The sequence below is a fragment of the Archocentrus centrarchus genome, chromosome 10 (genome assembly GCF_007364275.1).
Source record: "Archocentrus centrarchus isolate MPI-CPG fArcCen1 chromosome 10, fArcCen1, whole genome shotgun sequence".
Lineage (NCBI taxonomy): Eukaryota > Metazoa > Chordata > Actinopteri > Cichliformes > Cichlidae > Archocentrus > Archocentrus centrarchus.
In genome coordinates, this window is record NC_044355.1 from 35,015,752 (window position 1) to 35,035,545 (window position 19,794).

Consider the following 19,794-nt stretch of genomic DNA (forward strand, 5'->3'; position numbering starts at 1 on the left):
TTTGATTTTACAAGAAGAGCTCTATAGTTATACTTATAAGGCTACTCTTGTTACAGTTTTAATAATAAAAATTAATTATATATATATCTCATATATATCTATATATATATCTATATATATATATATCTATATATATATCTAATAAAATATATAAAAATAAATAAAATTAAAAAAAAACAAAAAAAAAAAAAACAAAACAAACAAAAAAAAAAAACACACACACGAACAAACATATGAACATACATGCTCTTGCTGTGTTATGTTGGCAATGTGTGTGCACACGAGTTTTCTGTCATGAAACATACTCAATGAGGGCGAGAAGTCACAACACACCCCTCAGAATCTAGAGGCAAACAGGGAAAGACCCAGGCCATCCGCAACCCAACAAGGAGCTCAGAAGACCTGCGGCCATACATCCCGACAATAACTGCGCGCACCACCCCAGAGGAGGAAGTAGCGAGATGCTAGACGGTACTCCCATGGCCAAAAGGGCAGGAGCCCCAGAGAGCCAAAGGCAATGAGCAGCCCCCCCAAAGCGTGAACTGAGTGCAGTCCTGGAGCCCCAGAGGCCCACAAACTGCCCGACAACCAGCAGCCCCCCCCCCCCACACACACACACACACACACACACACAGAGAAGAGGCCCGAGCCCCCCCCCGGCACCAACCCCCAAAGGGAGCGGGCCAACAACCATGCCAAGACATCCGGCCACACACCCCGCGACCCACAGGCACCCCCAGCCCAGAGGAGGCAGCAACCATCAGTGGGGAGTGGGTAATCCCACCCTCCACATCCATGTCTGGAAGGCACCCACACACATCCATCCATCCACATCCATTGTTTGCAGTTTGTTTTGTAGTGGCATGTCCTTTTGGGTTGTTACTTGACATGCTGCTGGCTTGTACTCTTGCCATGGGATTAAGAGCATTGATGTCAGGTTCCTCTTCTCCCTTTCAGAATAAGAGTTCACGCCCTCTGTAGGTGCCAGAGAGAAACACTGTGCTTCAGTTTCCAACACGAGCTGTTCCTTTTCATCAGTTGTTCCTCCAGTAGCATTTCTTTAAAGCTGCCATTCAAGCAACAAGTGCAGCTCTTTCAGCTACTGCTTTAATTTGTGCAGAGAAAACCATACTTGACCCATTACTGGTGACACTTGTGGAGGAATGTTTACACACATTAGAACACCATCATTAGGATCAATATCATCAACACCACCTTGATAACCATCATCATTCAAATTACCAGGACCTTCATTTTCAGACACGTTTTTGTTTAGATTTGACCCACTTTCACAGTTTCAATAAATTCATGATTGAACATTTTTGCTTTAAACCAGGTTTCATGTTTTTTCCCTTTTCCTCATGCTGTAATAAAAAAACAAAAAAGAAATCATGCTATTCACCTTATTTCATCACAAATCAATGAACCCATTAAGAGATTTTTACCTCTGAAAACATCCCACTTTGCAGTAAACCTTGTATCAGCAGTTGCTTTAGCAGAAAGTTTGACCCCCATTTGTGTCATTACAGCTGGCCACAGAGTCCACAGCACCAGACAGTCTGTCCACCTTCACTGCACAAATCTTCCATATTTAAAGGTCTGACAGTTGACATATTGCAAGTGTGACAGTCATAATAAAAGCTGGTCAAATTCACCCAATATTAGGGAAAGGTGATCTAGTGCTTCCTTTATTACCTGCTTTTGCATAGTATACTCTGGAGCATCCTTATTAAAGGAAAGGAGATAATGCAGTCCTGTGATGTGTAAATATACCATAACACAATAAAACACATTTTAAGCAGTTATGTTAAACCCACAGGGGACCTCTGAATGTTACACTGATATTTAGAAGCTGCTGCTTGTTATGAAGTTGTATGAAGCACTTTGTAACCTTGGCTTAGAGAAGTGTTCTGCATATGAAGATGATTAGCTTTATTGAAATGATCAGTATGAAGTGAAGGCTGCAGAGTAACAGCTACACAGGTTAAGCCTTTGTTTTGGGCAGTGTGCCACTGCCAGCTTGTAGAATTTACTTCAGAGATGATCAAAGTCTTAATGAAGGTGAGATTTAAAGTGGACCACCTCCACAGCAGGACATAAAAACATGTGCAGTATCATAAGGAGCATTTCAGCCATTTCATTTCACCATGTTCATAGACTTTTAAACCTTAGTAATGTGTTCTTTTTCATTGGGTTGTTCAGGTCCACACAGCACCACAGAAAAGTGAGAACATACCAGGCAAAGTGTCAAAGATAGCAAAGATGCCTGTTTGTAGTTCAACTTCCACACAATCTCTCAGATCCACATCAACAACATCCACCATCATATTATTAAGCACACTAGTGTGTTTAGTCACATTCTTGGAGCAGTAGAGTTGTGATTTGTGTTATACCAGTAAAACTGAATTCAACTGACAGCTCTGAAGTTCACTTTCTTTGAGCTCTTTAGTTTCTGCCAAAGGCAAGGAAAAGTAACCAGAAACAGACATGCATGTCTTTAACCTTTCTATAACCATCCAACTGTAACCTTATATTCCTTTTGAGATTATTTCTCAACATGCCCACGGTGGAATTTTCTAAGAACAAAAACTGTTGAACAGTGGATCAGACACAGAACCAGCTTTTAGTCACAACTGACCTTGGTTTGTTCAGTGAAGAAATGCATGGGAATTGTTAGCAGGATGAGGGCTGTTGATGTGTCCGCGGACTCACACAAACTGACACTGATTGCTCTAAAAGGTCCAAGGCAGGTAAGGTCTGCACAGAGAAAAGAGCTTCTTCCACAAGGAAGCCGGCAGCCATGACTGGAGCCGACATTCATACCTTACTCTGACACAACAATCCAGTGACAACTGAGGGGCTCCTTCAGCCTTAAATAGCTCATCTTGATCAGCATACAGGTGAGTAATCAGTAATGAGTAATCTGCTTCAGGTGAGTACTTGACAAATGGGCGGAGCAACCAGGAGAGACCGCCTCTGCACAAAGGTAAACAAAAATAAGACACACCACACACCAACAGAGAGACAGAGAGAGAGAGAGAGAGAGAGGAGAGAGAGAGAGAGAGAGAGAGGAGGAGAGAGAGAGAGAGAGAGAAAAGATGCGAGAGGAGAGAGAGAGAGGAAGAGAGAGAGGAGAGAGAGAGAGAGAGCGGAGAGAGAGAGAAAAGAGCGAGCCAACACAGAGGACAATTGTGTTAACAAGCAACTGAAAAGGCTGTTTGTTAACACACTTTACCAGTGAAGTGGCTGCTGTGTGTGTTTCCTCATACTCTCAGGGAGAAAACTACTTCCTGCTTCTTTAAAAAAGTCTGTCCAGAACCACTCAACAACACTCAGATCAGATGCTGAATATGCAAAAGCTTGAGTTGGCAGATATGAAGAATATCTCAGCCTGCCTTTCAGTGTTATTTATGCAACCAGCTGGTGGCTGCTGAATAAAAACCTTTCAATTATGTGCTTGAAACGTTTCTTGCAGATGTAAAGGACAAATTAAATCAAATATTATAATAAACAGTCCAAAAATAAATGCTCTAAGGCTTAAGTAAACAAACTGCTCAAAACAATCACAAGATTTTGATAACACCACTGTTACTTTCCAGGGCAGCAGGGTGCCGCCTGCTCAATCGCAAGACCGTCCATCACCAAGAAAGAGCCAATAGAGCAGCTTGACTGTGTTCGAGCCTGGAGGCTGCATCAGCAGATGGAGAACAGCTCGAAATAAACAGCAATGAAATGCACTCAGACACTCATTTACAGTAGGGTTTAATCCCGAGATCCGGGATTCCCGGGAAATGCGATCAGAACCATTTCCCGTTTCCCGGGAAACGTTAGACGGGAAACCGGGAAAAAAGTCGCGCGCGTCGATTTGACTTTCAGAAAGAAAAGAAAGCTTCAGAATGTTAAATTTAAGGAAATATTGAGAGAAGGGTTCGTTTAATGCGAAAAGCATTACTCTTCATTTCAGGCATGTTCAGCCTCCGTTTAAGGCTTCAGCCTTCATCTCAAGCGTTTTAATAGAGGTATTACACAGTTGTGCTTTTTTCCTCTTTAATTTGTTGAAATCGTAGGCAATGTGTTTACCCTAAGGTATTTTGTATTATATAATTTTATATTATTATATATTGTTATATTGCATTATATAGCCTATAAAATATGCCTGCCCTGAACAATAAAGAAATATCTGTTTAACTTCGAGTGTTTCTTTTCCTCGTTTGCAGCCGCTTACTAACAATCATGAATTAGGATACGGGCCTAATGTGTGAAGAAATTATCATGAAATAGATTGCTTTAACATATTTCGCTTTTAAAATGGAGTTGAGTAAAATGTATATTTTTTTAGGCTATAAGGATAGACGATTCACAGCGAACCTACTTTAACCCTCAGACACGGTGTTATAAATTTGCTGTTGCCAGAATGGCAATGACCAAGTCGTAGTGCATTACTCAAGGCCCTGTGTTATGCCATATTATAGTGTAGTACGGTAGTTAACTTTTCAATGACTATTACAGCGTTCCACTGGTGGAGATATAGTGCAACAGATGTCGCCACGACAGCGTGGCTGAGCCTTTATCAATGCTGTGGAGATGAACCGTATTGTTTTGCACCAGCAGTTGTAAAATAGCTTGGTATAATTCCATGTACAATGGAGGAATATTCGAATTATATTTGTTAAGGGAGTGTTGAGGAACGATACAACACCGCATAGCTCGAGCACTCGAATGTCGAGATGTAGGTTTTATTGCGTTAATCAAGCCGACGTTACCCCCCTACTGGGCATAACAGGACATAGCTGGAAAGCTACCTCTACAATATCAGAATAGGTTAAGGCCGACACAGGCTACAGAAGGCCTAATTAAAATAAAAAAATAAATAAACTTTTTCCCGGGATTCCCGGGAAATGGCTCTTCATTTCCCGGGATTTGATCCATGTCATTTTCGGGAAAAATATTAAACCCTAATTTACAGCAATATGCTGTTTATTTAGCAGCATGGTGACAAACCACTGCTTTAGTCTGATCTGCCTGGGCCACAAGCAGTAGACTGAGTGGTGTAACTGGGGATATAGTACAGCACAAAGAGATGCATGTGTGATGTATCATCCACATACTGTATGTCAGTCAAACGTGACTCACTTTGATGCATCCAGTATTACAGAGGAAGCCCTTTCCTCTCCTGATGTTCTGAGTCTGCTTTACACAATGTGGTCCAGTGGTCTGTAAACGAGTCTGTTATTCAGCCAGATCTCCATGTACTGTAACTTTCTTCCTTGAGCTTCTTTGTGGAGCAGTGCGTTACTTATTGACACAAATGATTTAACAGCAAAGAGATAAAAACAGCACTTAAGAGATGCAAAATTACCACGAAAAAAAGCAAACCTAAAAAGTGAAAAAAGGGTGAGAGAGAGAGATGGATGAAAAGAAATGCAAAGAGATTAAAACTGATGCACGGTGAAAATGGCAACAGAATGAGAACAGCACCACAAAAGATGATGACAATAAGACACAAAACAGGCAAAGACAATTAACACTGTCATTTCAAAGAGACACAAAAGTACTACAAAGACGCAAAATGCCCAAAGACAGACACAAAAAGGCTATAAAGACACCTCAATACTAAAATCTACTTCAAAGCAAAACACAACTACAAAAGGAGCCAAAATGGCCACTGAAAAAAATACACACACAAATGAGACACAAAACTACTTCAAAAGTGACAAAAACTACTACAAAACCAAAGCTGCCTTAAAACACACACACACACACACACACACACACACACACACACACACACACACACACACACACACACACACACACACACACACACACACACACAAAGTAAATTTTTAATCATTGATTAATCATTGATGATGCTTTTTTGAACCCTCAGCCATTGCTTATCAATTTCAGGATCATGGGGGTATGGAGCCGATACCAGCTGTCATAACACAAAGGCTGGACACAGGGAGACAGAGAACCAGCGAAGCACCCAGGCAGAGGGAGAGCATACCAGCCCCACACAGCTGGAACAGCGTCTCCATGACATCACCAGCTAGATGCTCGTGTAGTTTAACAGTTAAATGTAGCTTGTGTCCAAAGAACACCTGAAAAATACAAAGATCCCTGATGCTTTGGACCAGTGGTGGGTCAGTTTGGGCCTGGAACATTTACCATAATAATGGTAGAGATTTGTGCTCTGAGCTTTTTTTTCCAAACTGACAGCATGAGATCTTTTACAGTAAACTGGGCATCTCCCTGCTTATTTCTGAAGTGAAATGTGTGTTTTGTAAGCTAATCAATATCCTTAGACAAGTAGTTATTGAGAAGATAGCTATGACTTTTCATTTTAAAAAAGAATCAACGGCTTGACTCGTGCCAGGTGCGAGGGCCCAATCATCGCCGCTTACAGCTTTAATTCTTGTTTTGTAACTTTAATATTGGTAGCTAGGGGCACTCTAAAGAATCACGTCAATTTTGTTACATACTATTAAATTATGATAATTATGATAAGGCACTTAACAAAAAAGTTCAAAACCAAACTCAAAAATGCTGTAGCCCACTTTGGAATCTGAAAAATCTTCTGTGACCCACCCCAGACCTTTAATTATATTTTTAATCAACACAGATTTGCATATTTTCTGGAGCCATATTTGTAAATCCCAATGGTAGTTACTAGATAAAATGCTTTTTAAGAGTCCTCGTTGTAGTTTTCATGGATTCATTTTGCTTTTGTATCAGTTTTTGTATCAGTTCAGTTCTGAATATGGTGATGGATATCTACGTGTCTTCCTGGTTTTTTTGTCCCTTTCTGGACACTATGGAGACTATCATTTAAAAAATGATCATTATGTTCTATTGAATAAGACTTAAAACTAGTGAGTGAAACACCAAACTCATTGTTAATGTATCTATTGGTGACACAACTAAAGGGATCTGGGGGAAATTTCCCATAGACTTCTGTACAAATCAGGTCAGCTAAGATGCATCCGTGAATCCCTGGATGCATTTTGGAACTAGAAGTTCACCCCAGAAAATATCCAATAAATTTTAAGTGGATGTGCGGTAGATGATGCTTTTCAACCATCCAAAACCACAGAAAATCCACACTATTCTAGACACATTAATTTTACCCAGACTTACACAAGAAATGTTAGTAAATGATTTAATAATTGATCAACATATTGATTTATTTTTGCATTACTGATCACAGCAGGATGAATAGTTTAAATGAGTAAATACCCCCAAGTCATACTGACTGTCAGAATGCTAGAAGCACAGGTCGAGGAGCAGGAAGAATCTTCAGCTCCAGCTTATTAATTAGATTAAGATTAAGATAGTGTTTATTTGTCACATGCACAGATACAGAAAGCCTGACTAATTGGAAAATTCAAAAACCTGTTATTTGTTGTTCTCTATTGTCCACCTTGCCCTTACTCAGAGTTTCTATCTGATTTCTCAGGCTTTTTAACTGATTTAGTCCTGAGTTCAGATAAAATAATTTTAGTGGGGTGATTTTAACATCCATGTAGATGCTGAAAATGACAGCCTCATCACTGCACTTAATCTATTACTAGACTCATTTGGCTTCTCTTAAAATGTAAAGGAGCCCACCCACCACTTTAATCAGACTCTGGATCTTCTGACATATGGGATAGAAACCGGTGAATCTAAATTGTGAAACTGGTGAGTTTTCGTTGGAGTGTGTGGCGCCATGGCAAATTTTGATTATTTGACAAGTAATTTTGATTGGCTGTCATTCATACATACATAATACAATCTGGCCCAAATGTGTAATAAGGGTCTGCCCCTGAAAAAATCCATTTGACATGATTTAATGATACTCATGGCACCACCTAGTGGGAACAAGAAATGCCATGTTTTACACTTTGAGGTACAGCTGCAAGGTGGTTGAGCAGAACCATCTCAAATTTCACTAGGAACTGGAAATATCATGCAATACCATGTTTTATACTTTGATGTACTGCTCCTGCCACTACCCAATCCACCTCAAAAGTGGTCTGAATAAAGATCAGACATTGGTGATGATTCAGTGTGAACCCTGGTGGTAAGCCAATTCACCATGAAACAAGCAGTCCTCAAAAACCCATGAAATTTGGCAAACACTTATGTCAGGATGTAATATTTCAGGTTTGATTGCTATGATCACTGAAAATGGTAAAATGGTTCCACAGTGCCAGCTGTGGGCATCATGCCCCTGGTCATGGTCAAACCTCTTGTCTTGTCACCCCTACTCCCTTCCACCATCTCCCACTCTCAATCTTTCAGACATACGTATGTACACATGCACAACCCTGTAATGGACTGTGACTATAATATTTTCATCCTTGTTCCTCCTAGGACCATGCCTTCATCACCTGACGATCATAGAACCAGAGTCAATGAAGCCATAGCTAGGGAGGAGAGGAGAGTCTAGAAAGAGAGAAGAGGAATACACAGGACTGAGAAAGAAGAGCAAATAACACTGTGCTTCCAAGCACCTGGCCATCTTATCTTGCACTGAATTTGATGTGGTTTCACTTTTAACTTGAATACTATGGCCGGAAATACATGGAGCGACACTTGGGTGTTTGTTACAATACCCTTTATTGTATTCCCTTTTCACACATTTACACTCACTTTCTGTTTCCTGGCAGGCATCCACCTCAGCTCAGCTCAGACCACCTCTCCTCCTGCCAGCTACTGCGTAAAAAGACAAACACACACAATCAATTCAATGCTGGGCAGCTGCACACTGCCCATCCCCCCTGATGCCGCTCTCTGAACCCACTGCCCCACCTCTCCCCTGCCCCTACACCAAGAATAACAAGTTACCGTTCTTGAACTGTGTTGTGCTTATTCAGGAAGATGGAGGCTCCTCAACAGTGAAGTTTGTCGGTACCCACACACACAGACCAGTACCTACTCTTTGACTCCCACCACCCACTGGAATACAAACCGGGGGTGATCAGGACTCTGCAAAAGTGGGCAGAAAACATTCCCTCTAAGACAGAAGGGAAACAAAAGAAACACACACATGTAAAGAAAGCCCTTAAAATATGTGGTTATCCCAACTGGGCTTTCTTAAAATCAGCCAAGATGCACGGGAAAGAAGGTCAGACACAAACTAGGGAGAATAAGAAGGACAAGAGGAACAACATTGTCATCCCTTACGTGGCAGGCTTGTCAGAGAAACTCAGAAGAATTTTCTCCTAGCATGACATCCCAGTATACTTCGAACCAAGACACACTCTAAGGCAAAAACTGGTTCATGCCAAGGACAAACCCCCCAAACACAAGATAAGCAACATAGTATAAGCTGCCCAGTGCGGTGAAGAATGCTTGGACCTCTACACTGGAGAAACCAAACATCCTCTTCACAAACGAATGGCACAACATAGAAGAGAAACCTCGACAGGACCAAACTCAGCTGTACATCTGCATCTGAAGGAGAAAGGGCACTCTTTGAGGATGCCAATGTTCACATTTTGGACAGGTAAGACAGATGGTTTGAAAGAGGAGTTAAAGACGCATCTATGTCCACTGTGAACGACCATCACTGAACAGAGGAGGTGGATTTCATCACCAACTTTCTCCAGTCTACAGTGCTGTCCTGAGCTCCCTCCCCAGGCACCTCAACCCCCATTCACACCTTTCTTCAGGTGACCTCAATGGGTCAGTTGATAGAGTAGGACAAAGTCCCAAATTGGTTTCACCCAAAACCACTGGTTGTAATCATCCACGCCGCTTTTCACACCTTGGTGCACGTGATTATGGGGGACTACGCCCACTGGGGTTTAAATACCTGGGTCTCTCCACCATCAGAGAGAACTGAAGAAGCCTTTCGGATGAGAGGTGAAACATCTTCAAGTAACAAAAAGAAGTCCAGGTGCCCTTTTTTCAAGCTCCAGAGACTACTATGACCTGGATGACTGAGAACCTACACAAACCACACTGTGTGTGTCCTCCTGGAGGATCTCAGAGGGAAGCAGCTGATAAACGAAGAGCTGAAAGAGAGCCTCGATTTATACTATGTTGTGATTTGTTGACATACAAATAAAGATTGACTGACTGATTGATCTTTCAGACTTTCCGTTTGTGCTTCTTGGCCCCCTTGCTTTTGTCTAATAATAATAAAATTAAATTTGATAAAACAAAAGTTGGAGAAGTTTGTTTTTACCCTTTTAACCATGAAATTTAATTATCTATAATAAAACAAGGATCTACAATTTTAGTATATACAGCCAAAATAAAATGAAGTAGATCACTGCCAATTACAGTCTTATTTTGATTAGCAAATTGTGTTGATTTTTTGATTGCCATTATTATTTATCAGTTTAACAAAAATAACTGAACAAAAATAACACCTTACCAACATTAGCATATGTAAACACAAAAACATTAGAAAAATATGTTGGCAGCAGAGTATTTAACATGCAGAATTATTGGAGAAAGTTACAGTTTTTTAGTGCCTATCAGTTTCCCAAAAATATATTAGGGAATCTGAGGTAGGAAATGAGGCATTAACTTAAAAAACTTTGTAGCAAAGCGTGTAGGAAGTTCAGTCCATTCACTTCTATTACTTTTAAAGGCAGATCTGTCACATCCAATATGGCAGACGCACTGACGCATCACAGCATTGGGCGACTTGCTCACTGCAGCGTCTACGTTTGCATGTCTATGGAGTGACCGCCTTCCCAGACTCATGTGCAGCAACAGTTGCTCATTTAAAATCATTGCTATGTCTTTTCTTCTTGGTATCGTGTCAACACAACTGAATGCTGCAGCAAACTGCCAAAGTGTCTGCTTTTATAGAGGTGCTTATACTTGATGATCAGTTTATCAAGTGTACATGATTAGCAGCACCTGGCTGGGACTTACCTAAATTCCTGTAGAAGTAGTAAGGGTGCAATTAGTTATTCATACATGGCTTCTGCATTTTCTCTAAGTTTTTGTTAAATAAATAAGGAATCAGTGTAATGTGTTCTCCATCCATTTGCCAGTTTGCAACAGGCTGGCAACCTGTCGCAGGGCCAACACAGAGAGACAAACAACCTTTCACACTCTCATCCACACCTATGGGCAATTTAGAGTAGCCAATAACTTAACCCCAGTAAGTGCATATCTTTGGAATGTGGGAGGAAACCCACGCAAGCACAGGGAGAACATGCAAACTCCACACAGAGAGAGAGAGAGGCCCGGGCCAAGGTGGAATTGAACCCAGACCTTTCAGATGTTATGCTGTGAGGCAGCAGTGCTAACCACTGCGCCACCGTGCTGCCATTAGATGTTCTCATTCATTTAAATTTTTTATACGTGCTAAGGACCAGTTTATTTTGACTACATCCTTATACATAAAAACTTGAAAGAGGGTGTTTCTTTTTCACAACTGTCTTGTTTTATACATGTCATATCTATCGATCTATCTATCTCATGACCTGGTAGTAAATGTTAGGTAACCTATGCAACCACAGCCTGGAACATCCACAAGTGAGCAGCTGTCAGCTTCAAATCAACATGCGACCAGCAAAGTGCTTCTAATATGCAGCTTTAGGAACAGAGATATTCTTAAAGATGACGCACTGAGATGGATTTCCAGGTCACAGACAGGCAGCAGGAGAACAGAGAACATGTTGAAAGACCTTTGTCTCTTTCAAAGATTAAGAACTGTACAGCTGTTTGATAAGTAATTTCTGGGCCTGTGGAGCAATGAGGGCTAAGACTACATAACACTGTAGTGTGCAGTTAAGCCATAGATGGTGTGCAGACTGATTTTCTTCCTAGCCAGCCCCCCCAAATTACCTAATTAGGCAAATAACTGCAAAGCAGGAAAAAAAAAAATAAAACATAAAAAAAATAAAAAACTGGCCTCAAGGCTGGGTTCCAGCCAAATTGTGCATTTTTATTTGAACTCAAAAACATGGCACTACATAGAATTGAATCCAAGGAAAAGAACAGTTGCAACATAAGTTAATCAGCAGTAGTGTCTCCCTATATAACTACTAACCAAAATAATCAATCAACATGTTTAATGATGCTGTGGCGTTTTTCTTGGTTTGGTTCATATAGAAATTAAGACAAAAAAAAAGTCTGTTTGGACACACTGTGATGGCATGAGTTAGCCCATATTCTGGCGATTTCCATAACCTCTACGGTGAGTATCTTTCCAGTCATCCCAGTTTCTGGCTTTCAGCAGAGACTCATCGTCGTCTTCATCCCCTTTCTCTTTTCCTTCATCCTTTTCATCCTGATCCTCCTCCACAGCGACCTTCCTGGGTACACCCTGGTCAGGCAGGACTCCACGTTTCTTGTGCTGCTCATACCAGTCATCTACCGTCATGGTGGGAAGACTGGGGTAACCAGCCCCGAACACCTGAGCCTGTGGATGAAGTAAACATGCATTTAAGGAAGATACAATTAAGAGGGTCATTCCATATACAATCAATCAAACCCTCAGAATTGGCAGATTTTTTAATCATACTTTATCTAACATTAACTAATAATATGAACTCGTTGTCTCTGGAGCTTGAAAAAGGCGACTGGACTTCTTTTTGTTTCTTGAAGACGTTTCACCTCTCATCCGAAAGGCTTCTTCAGTTCTCAACCAAATGGTGGAGAGACCCAGGTATTTAAACCCCTGTGGGCGTAGTCCCCTGGAGGTGGTTATGACCCTCTATTGATCATGTTCACGCAGTCCGTTTTTTTTTTTTTTTTAAAATGGTATCTCTTGTCGGCAGCACGGCGGCGTAGTGGTTAGCACTGCTGCCTCACAGTTAGAATACCATCTGGAAGGCCTGGGTTCGATTCCACCTTGGCCCAGGCCTCTCCCTCTCTCTGTGTGGAGTTTGCATGTTCTCCCCGTGCTTGCGTGGGTTTCCTCCGGGTACTCCGGTTTCCTCCCACATTCCAAAGACATGCACTTACTGGGGTTAGGTTAATTGGCTAATCTAAATTGCCCATAGGTGTGAATGAGAGCATGAATGTGAGTGTGAAAGGTCATTTGTCCCTCTGTGTTGGCCCTGCAACAGGCTGGCGACCTGTTCAGGGTGTACCCTGCCTCTCGCCCTATGACAGCTGGGATAGGCTCCAGCCCCCCCGCGACCCTTAACAGGATGTGCGGAAGCGAATGGATGGATGGATGGATGGTATCTCTTGTCGAGTTTTTATTACACAAGAGTCACTCTTGCACTTTGAATCTTGCACCTGACAAACTATGAAAAAACTAAAACTAAGCATTAAACCAAAAAAAAAAAATAAAAACCAGCAAAGCCACTCTGAAAACTAAAACTAACTGAATTAGAGAGAAAAAAACAAACTAAAACTAAACTATAATGTAAAATCCAAAACTATTATAACCCTGTACAGCAACAACAAGATAGCATTTAATATTAATTGTAAAATTGCCCTCTAAAGGAGGGAGAGGTTGGTTTGTGCTTTTGCAGGGCTGTTGGAACAGATGGGCTTAAGTGTTTTGTTGATGGATCAGAGATGTCCATGTTTCATCCTGACTTTTATTGTGAAAAATACATCTCAATATAATCAAGTAACACTACACCAGTTCCACATAAAGCCTTCACTTTGTTTACGGTTATGTGAAACTGGTCAATTGCATTATTCAGAAAGTATTACAAAAGAAATGCAAACAGCAGGAGTATGTTGGTGCTGTCCGTCCTTATTTGGCTGAAATTCCATTATATACATATATACTGGGAACTAACACTCAAAACCAGCAGGTGGCAAATTGGCAGCTTGAGTTACTACATTAGTCTGAGCATTCCCTCCATTAGCTGCCCCCCCAGTCAAATGTGCTAATTTGCAGCAAACTACTGGACATTATTTCTCACACACTCACATTAAGACACCCTTATCTGTGCTTACTGCTCACAGTTTCTGTGAATAAAATATGCAATATCAAATATAACAATAAAATCTGAATTAAGTTAATGATGCAATTGAATGGCATTTATAATTTAAATTTGTTACAAACTGCTAAAGAGAACAGACTCCAATCAAGAGGATGAAAGAACACCATCCTCAATCTTCATATTGAGTCAGCTGTATAAGCTGTAACAAACTAGGTCAGATGTGCTTCATACAGAAAAATCAGTAATCTGTTATGGCTCAAGTAAGGCTTGGGTCTTGTACTTGTTCATGAATCTGCATTGGACTTTGGTGTCCTGCAGTGGTTGGCTGCTAAATATTTTGTGTCAGCACCTTGTGAAGCAGCAAAACCACTGGTCTCTGACTCATAAGGGGTAAGAGTCTCACAGGAAAGGCAACTAGCAAATGTGACTTGGCTAACATTTCCTCCTGCTCTTGCAGGTCTCTGTCAACGTGTTTAAAAGAGTGAACTTCTTTAAAGCAGTCCGGCAAAGATAAAGCTTTACATGCTACATGCTAGAAGTTCAACCTGAACTCGTAACATACATTGCAAAGTTGTTCAGATATGACGGGTAGCTGGTAGCGTACATAGGGTGCAAATCACACCAAAGACTCAGCTTGAACAGAATGCATCTATGGAGTGAATTTGAACATCCTAGGCCACATTGTTCTTGAGTTATCGCTCTTCTCATGCACCACCATCCTGAGATAACGTTAGCTGATCAAACTTGCATTAAACTGCCTCAACCGAAAAACCATCCAACACCGGACACACTTACAGTAGCTTGACAAATCTACCTTCTATTTCAGAGAAAGCCAACAGACGTTTTCACTTACTGGCCAAGATGTCTAGGAGTTAGGAGTATAGCGTGAAAAGGTTTTTAATAACTTATTCAGCTTATTAGCAAAGAAAGTCTTTTTGGAGAAAAGATGCCAAATCTGGTTCAATAAAACAGGAAGTTTCTACCTTCTCTTGTTTAGAAACATCAGGACATCGCTTGATGTCGACTGAATTATTATTATTTTTTTTCCCCCACACTGTGTTTCATGAGGATGAATTATTAGCAAAAATGAAACTCCGGTGTGTAAAGGCCTTTAATCTGACCCCCTCTGTCTTGTTAAACAGTGCCTCTCTTTGCCTTTCTGTAAAAGTCACTGCACGCCACTGCTGGATGAAAAAACAAACAAACAAAAAACACAACACAAACAATATCAGACATGGATGGGCCTCCCAGAGCCAGGACCTCAACTGAAAACAGAACAATAGACAGCCAACTTTCAAGAACACTTTTCGATTGACCTTTACGAAGCCCGGAGAACTTTGAAGATTATTTAAAGAAATTGGAAGACATCTGGAGTGTAAGCTGCGTTGAAGGTGGTCATACCTAATATTGACTTTCAAGCTTGATAGAATTGCACAAACTCTGTTTTTGCCTTCTATATTGCATTTCTAAGTCTGTTTGTACATGTTTAAATAAGTTGCAACTATTTCCCATTTTCGTAGCAAATGGGAAACAGGTGCAAACTCATGACTCTTTCAAAGTACTGTATGTTGCTCATTCAGTACCAACACCACCACATAGCTCACCTGCACAGCATCCCTGGTGAGAATGAAGGGTTTCATGGGTGGCCTGGATAGCTGAGTTGGCTGCTTGGCAGCACTCTCCTTGAGAGCATCCATATTTTTGAGTATCTCCACCTCCTGGTCAATGCTCTCTATTTCCTCCAAACACACAGTGACCCATCTTCGGACATTCAAAAGGTAAAAATCTCTGGTGACATCATCATCTGCTTGTCCACTCTCCACAGCTCTCCGAACATCAGACAATCTGGCCTCAAGCTCCTTCTTCTGACGGTACCGCTCAATTTTAGCTTGTCTCTGTGCTGCCATAGCAACCAGGTTCGTTGGGCAGGGGAAAGGCTGAAACAAAAAGCACACTTTACATCACCTGATTCATTATCAATAGATGCTCCAATTCTCACTCATGAACTCATTTATTTATAGTCACCTCTGACATGTTAAGAAAACAAAGTTTATGTGTGACCTTAAATCTTGTAGCTTTTTATGACATTTTCTAACAGAGCACATTTTTCTAAAAACTGACTTATATGACATTGGTCATGGTTCTAGCCAAAAAAAAACAAATTTCAGCCCAGCACCCATGTGTGCTGGGGGCAGGGGTAATTAGCATTAGCTTGCTAATGCTAAATGCCGTGCCAGCTTGCTAATTCAGTGACGTGAACAGCTGGATAATATTATGTATGCCATATTCTGTGATGTGTTGGTCCTATGGGTCATTGAAGGCACCTGAATCTGATTGGACCATGTGACTTGATGCCATTAGGGAGTGTGGATCCCTCTAGTCTAGTCTCTGAAAATAAGATGCACATCTACCTGCAGCTACTGTTAATAAACATTCCTTAAGCAAAACATGAGTGTGTTATCCTTGTGAGTCTATTAAGACAACAAGACGTGCTCCTGGGATTTTATGGTTAATAGGAAGTTTTTTTTTATTCACACACGTGCTAACTCAGGGTGAACATACTCTGCGTTGATTGAACTGACTCTGATCAGCTGTTGTGGAACAGGAAACTCAGAGTTTGTTGAACCTGCTTAATGGAATAAGGCCCAGAAGTTCAAACACCACAACCCTGTGTCATGTTTCATCTGTGTGCAGGCACAGTTGAACCAAAAAGCAGAACTCCAGTGACGAGAAAGATGCAGAATCCAAATTTAATTCTGATTGCTTATAGGAAACAAAACCCAAACTTCAGCTGGGATATATTAGAAAACTAACTGATGGAGAACACAGGGCAGGGAGATACACAACAATGAGGGATGACACGACAAGGAACTGAGGAGAAATACACACAAGGGTGATTAGGGTAACAGGACACAAGTAGGGAGAACAGGTGAACTGAATCGAACTAACAAGACAAGGGGAGCAAAACTGAACACAAAGCACATGAGATGAGAGACTAGCAAAGTAAAACAGGAAATGACTAAACATGACAAATGCAGATTGACATGAAGAATACTGGGGAACAAGGAATCAAATATAAATAAATAATATCTAACCAATAACATAACTCAGATAAACTAAGAAGGCCTGAAGATACAAACAAATAAACCAACCATGAATTACTACATAAAAAGGTACATAACTCAAGACTGCAAAACCCACAATAAACAGAAGCAAACAGGGACATAAAACAGAAAACGCTGGGCCAGGATTATGACACCCTGACAGTATAACCAGTAACTGTGTTGGCCAGAATAATTCTGATTTAACATGTTTTCTGTTTGCTCGGGGCTATAATGGGCCAGCCTTCCATGTTGTTAAATTGAGTTCCCGACTGGAATTAATCGAATATAAATTCTGAATGCATGTACAGGATTTCTCAATATGTTGTGGCAATGAACTAATCTATTTGGTCTAAATAACTAGGTCCCATTTCTTCTTAGTAATATTAGTCATGATAACTGGTATTACCTTCCTGTTTATTATTTGTGTTTAATTTATAATGTATTTACATTGAAATGTATTTCTATATATTTTCTGATGTATTTATATTTCTTATTTTTTATTTATATATTGGTTTTTATTTCAATTTAATATTTAATTTTCAAGAGACCGTAGAAAAGCACTAACTATTAAGTTAGTCACTGTTTTTAAGTGCATTAAATGCAGTGTGTTTACAAAGCCGGTGAGTAATTGTGTTAAATAATTGTGATTTCAACTTGACCAAAATAATCATGATTATGATTTTTTCCATAATCGAGCAGCCCAAGTAGTGATATGTGATACTTTTACTGTATTCCACAGAGTCTATAATTTCCCCATTGTTGGCCAATGCACGAAATTCTTTTATTTTAAGATTAAGATAGTGTTTATTCGTCACATGCACAGTTATACACAGTACAATGCACAGTGAAATGTATTTTTGCCAGTTATATGATGAAGCCAAGTGACTATCAGTGGTATGTGAGAGAAACGGTAAGCGCACACTGATCATTTTAGGGGTGAAAAAAGTCTTTGAGGGATGGGTTTCATGTGATATCCTTGAGTAAAAACATGGCCTCCTGCCTTTGCTCTACTCAAAAACAGCTGTGATTAAATCTGGTGGAATACAAATGCATGGTTTAATACTGTACTGGCAGTGAGATTTAAAAAAGTGGTTTTAATCTAAGTCAACAGGATGTTTTTGGCCACAAAGGTGTCCAGAGGGAGCAAGGGTGTAGGAAGGAGTTTACTATTGGGGGGGGACACATATCAGAAACCTGACAGATCCGTAAATACTCGGAGCAAAGCATAAAAAATGCCATTTGATCTTTTACTTTCTTCTTTTTCAAATGTTTCTTGGAAAAATAGTGTTGTGTACACCTATATTATTGCATGTATAATTTACATATATATATGTTTTATAATCATAAGACGTGGACAAACCACCAAACAAAATGGCTTGAGTCTTTTATGAAGCATAATGACCATGTCATTCCAGGCTTACTTTAACAGCTGGCCGCACTGGTACTAGTACAAAGGAGTATTTTAGGGCCACATTGAGAAAAAAAATTGTGCATTTTGAGAATAAATTTAAAATTTTGAGAAAAAAGTCGAGTATAGCAGCTGTGGCCGTTATTTGACTTGAAATGACGACTTTGACGATTTTGTCTTTATTATCAAAATGCATAAAATGATTTGTTTTTCCTCAATGTGGCCCTCACACTCCTTTACATACTAGCAAGCTAAATATTTCAGTAGCAGAAAAATAATTTAGTAAAGCACAGAAGTGCAAAGTTTGATATGTTTTATTGGTTGAAAACATTTAAGAATGGTCAAAAATGCATTTATGTAGGTTGACTGGCAACAGAACTGGTTCTTTAATTAAACAATGTTCTTTTTTGGGTGGCACAAATGCGCCTGTCTCCAATACTGGGGGGGGGGGGGGGGGGGGGGGCACGTCCCCCCCCCCGGTTCCTACGCCTATGAGAGGGAGTATCTGGCACTGCATAAAAAATACTAATGCAATCAAATCAATTTTGTTGCTAATTTGACACATCCAAGACTCTAAACCGCATCCCCCTGCTATGTATTTTATAGAAAATTAGATTTTTATGTTTTCTTGTTTAAAAAAGAAGAAGCAATAATTCAACAGGGTTAAAATACTGAAAATGATTGAATATTTGATCATTTTGATTAGGGCTGACGTTGATTAAGTGATTTAAACAAAAAAAATCAAATATAACAGAACACACAAAAGACATTAAATTTCAAACATTTTACTAAAGAAAACATTTTTCCCACAAGCTCTAACACAGCCCAAAATTACCAAATCAAAAATAAAAGTTGAAAAACGTACAAATATGCCCGAGTGGGGCATAAGGGTTATATAATTTGTTATTTACGTTAGCTAAGCACTTACATTAGCTTTCGAGTTTCCATCTTCTGATGCGTCGTCAGGACTTGCGCGTTCACCCGTCGAGTTTGGCAGTTCAAACTGTAATATGTTGTACTCTTTACATCTCCTTAAAAAATCCATAAAGTAAGCTCGGGCCGTTTGGACTATCTCTAGTCGTTTGTCCCGGGTGGTCTGCTTCATGCTCAGAGCTCCTAACAAACAGGGCAGCAGTAGATACTTCAGGTCCGCCGTGGCTATCTCCTCTAGCTCTTCATTACGGCTGAACAAGTCGAGCTGAGCTACCATTCTGGAGGCTTCTTCTAACATATTAACACCGCGTTTAACTCTGACCTGGATACTGTTTGAGCCAAGAGGTTCGTTTGTACTGTCTACCTCCTCAAATATTTTCCAACCACGATCGAACAACTCAGATAATTTAGGGGTATCTGCATTTAAATCTATTGCCTGCCTCACATCGTTGCTGTTTATAGATTCCGCCATCTTGTAATGTTTTCC

General features: G+C 40.3%; 1 protein-coding gene across 1 annotated transcript; it reads right to left on the reverse strand.

Annotated features, from left to right (window-relative positions):
* Positions 1 to 11,874: 11,874 nt before the first annotated feature.
* igbp1 (immunoglobulin (CD79A) binding protein 1) lies at positions 11,875 to 19,794 on the reverse strand. The gene is made up of 3 exons (XM_030739288.1): positions 19,303 to 19,794; positions 15,467 to 15,799; positions 11,875 to 12,376 (listed from the first exon to the last, which is right to left on the reverse strand). Exons 1-3 carry the CDS (start codon positions 19,777 to 19,779, stop codon positions 12,116 to 12,118), a joined length of 1,071 nt encoding a protein of 356 aa, XP_030595148.1. The 5' UTR covers positions 19,780 to 19,794; the 3' UTR covers positions 11,875 to 12,115.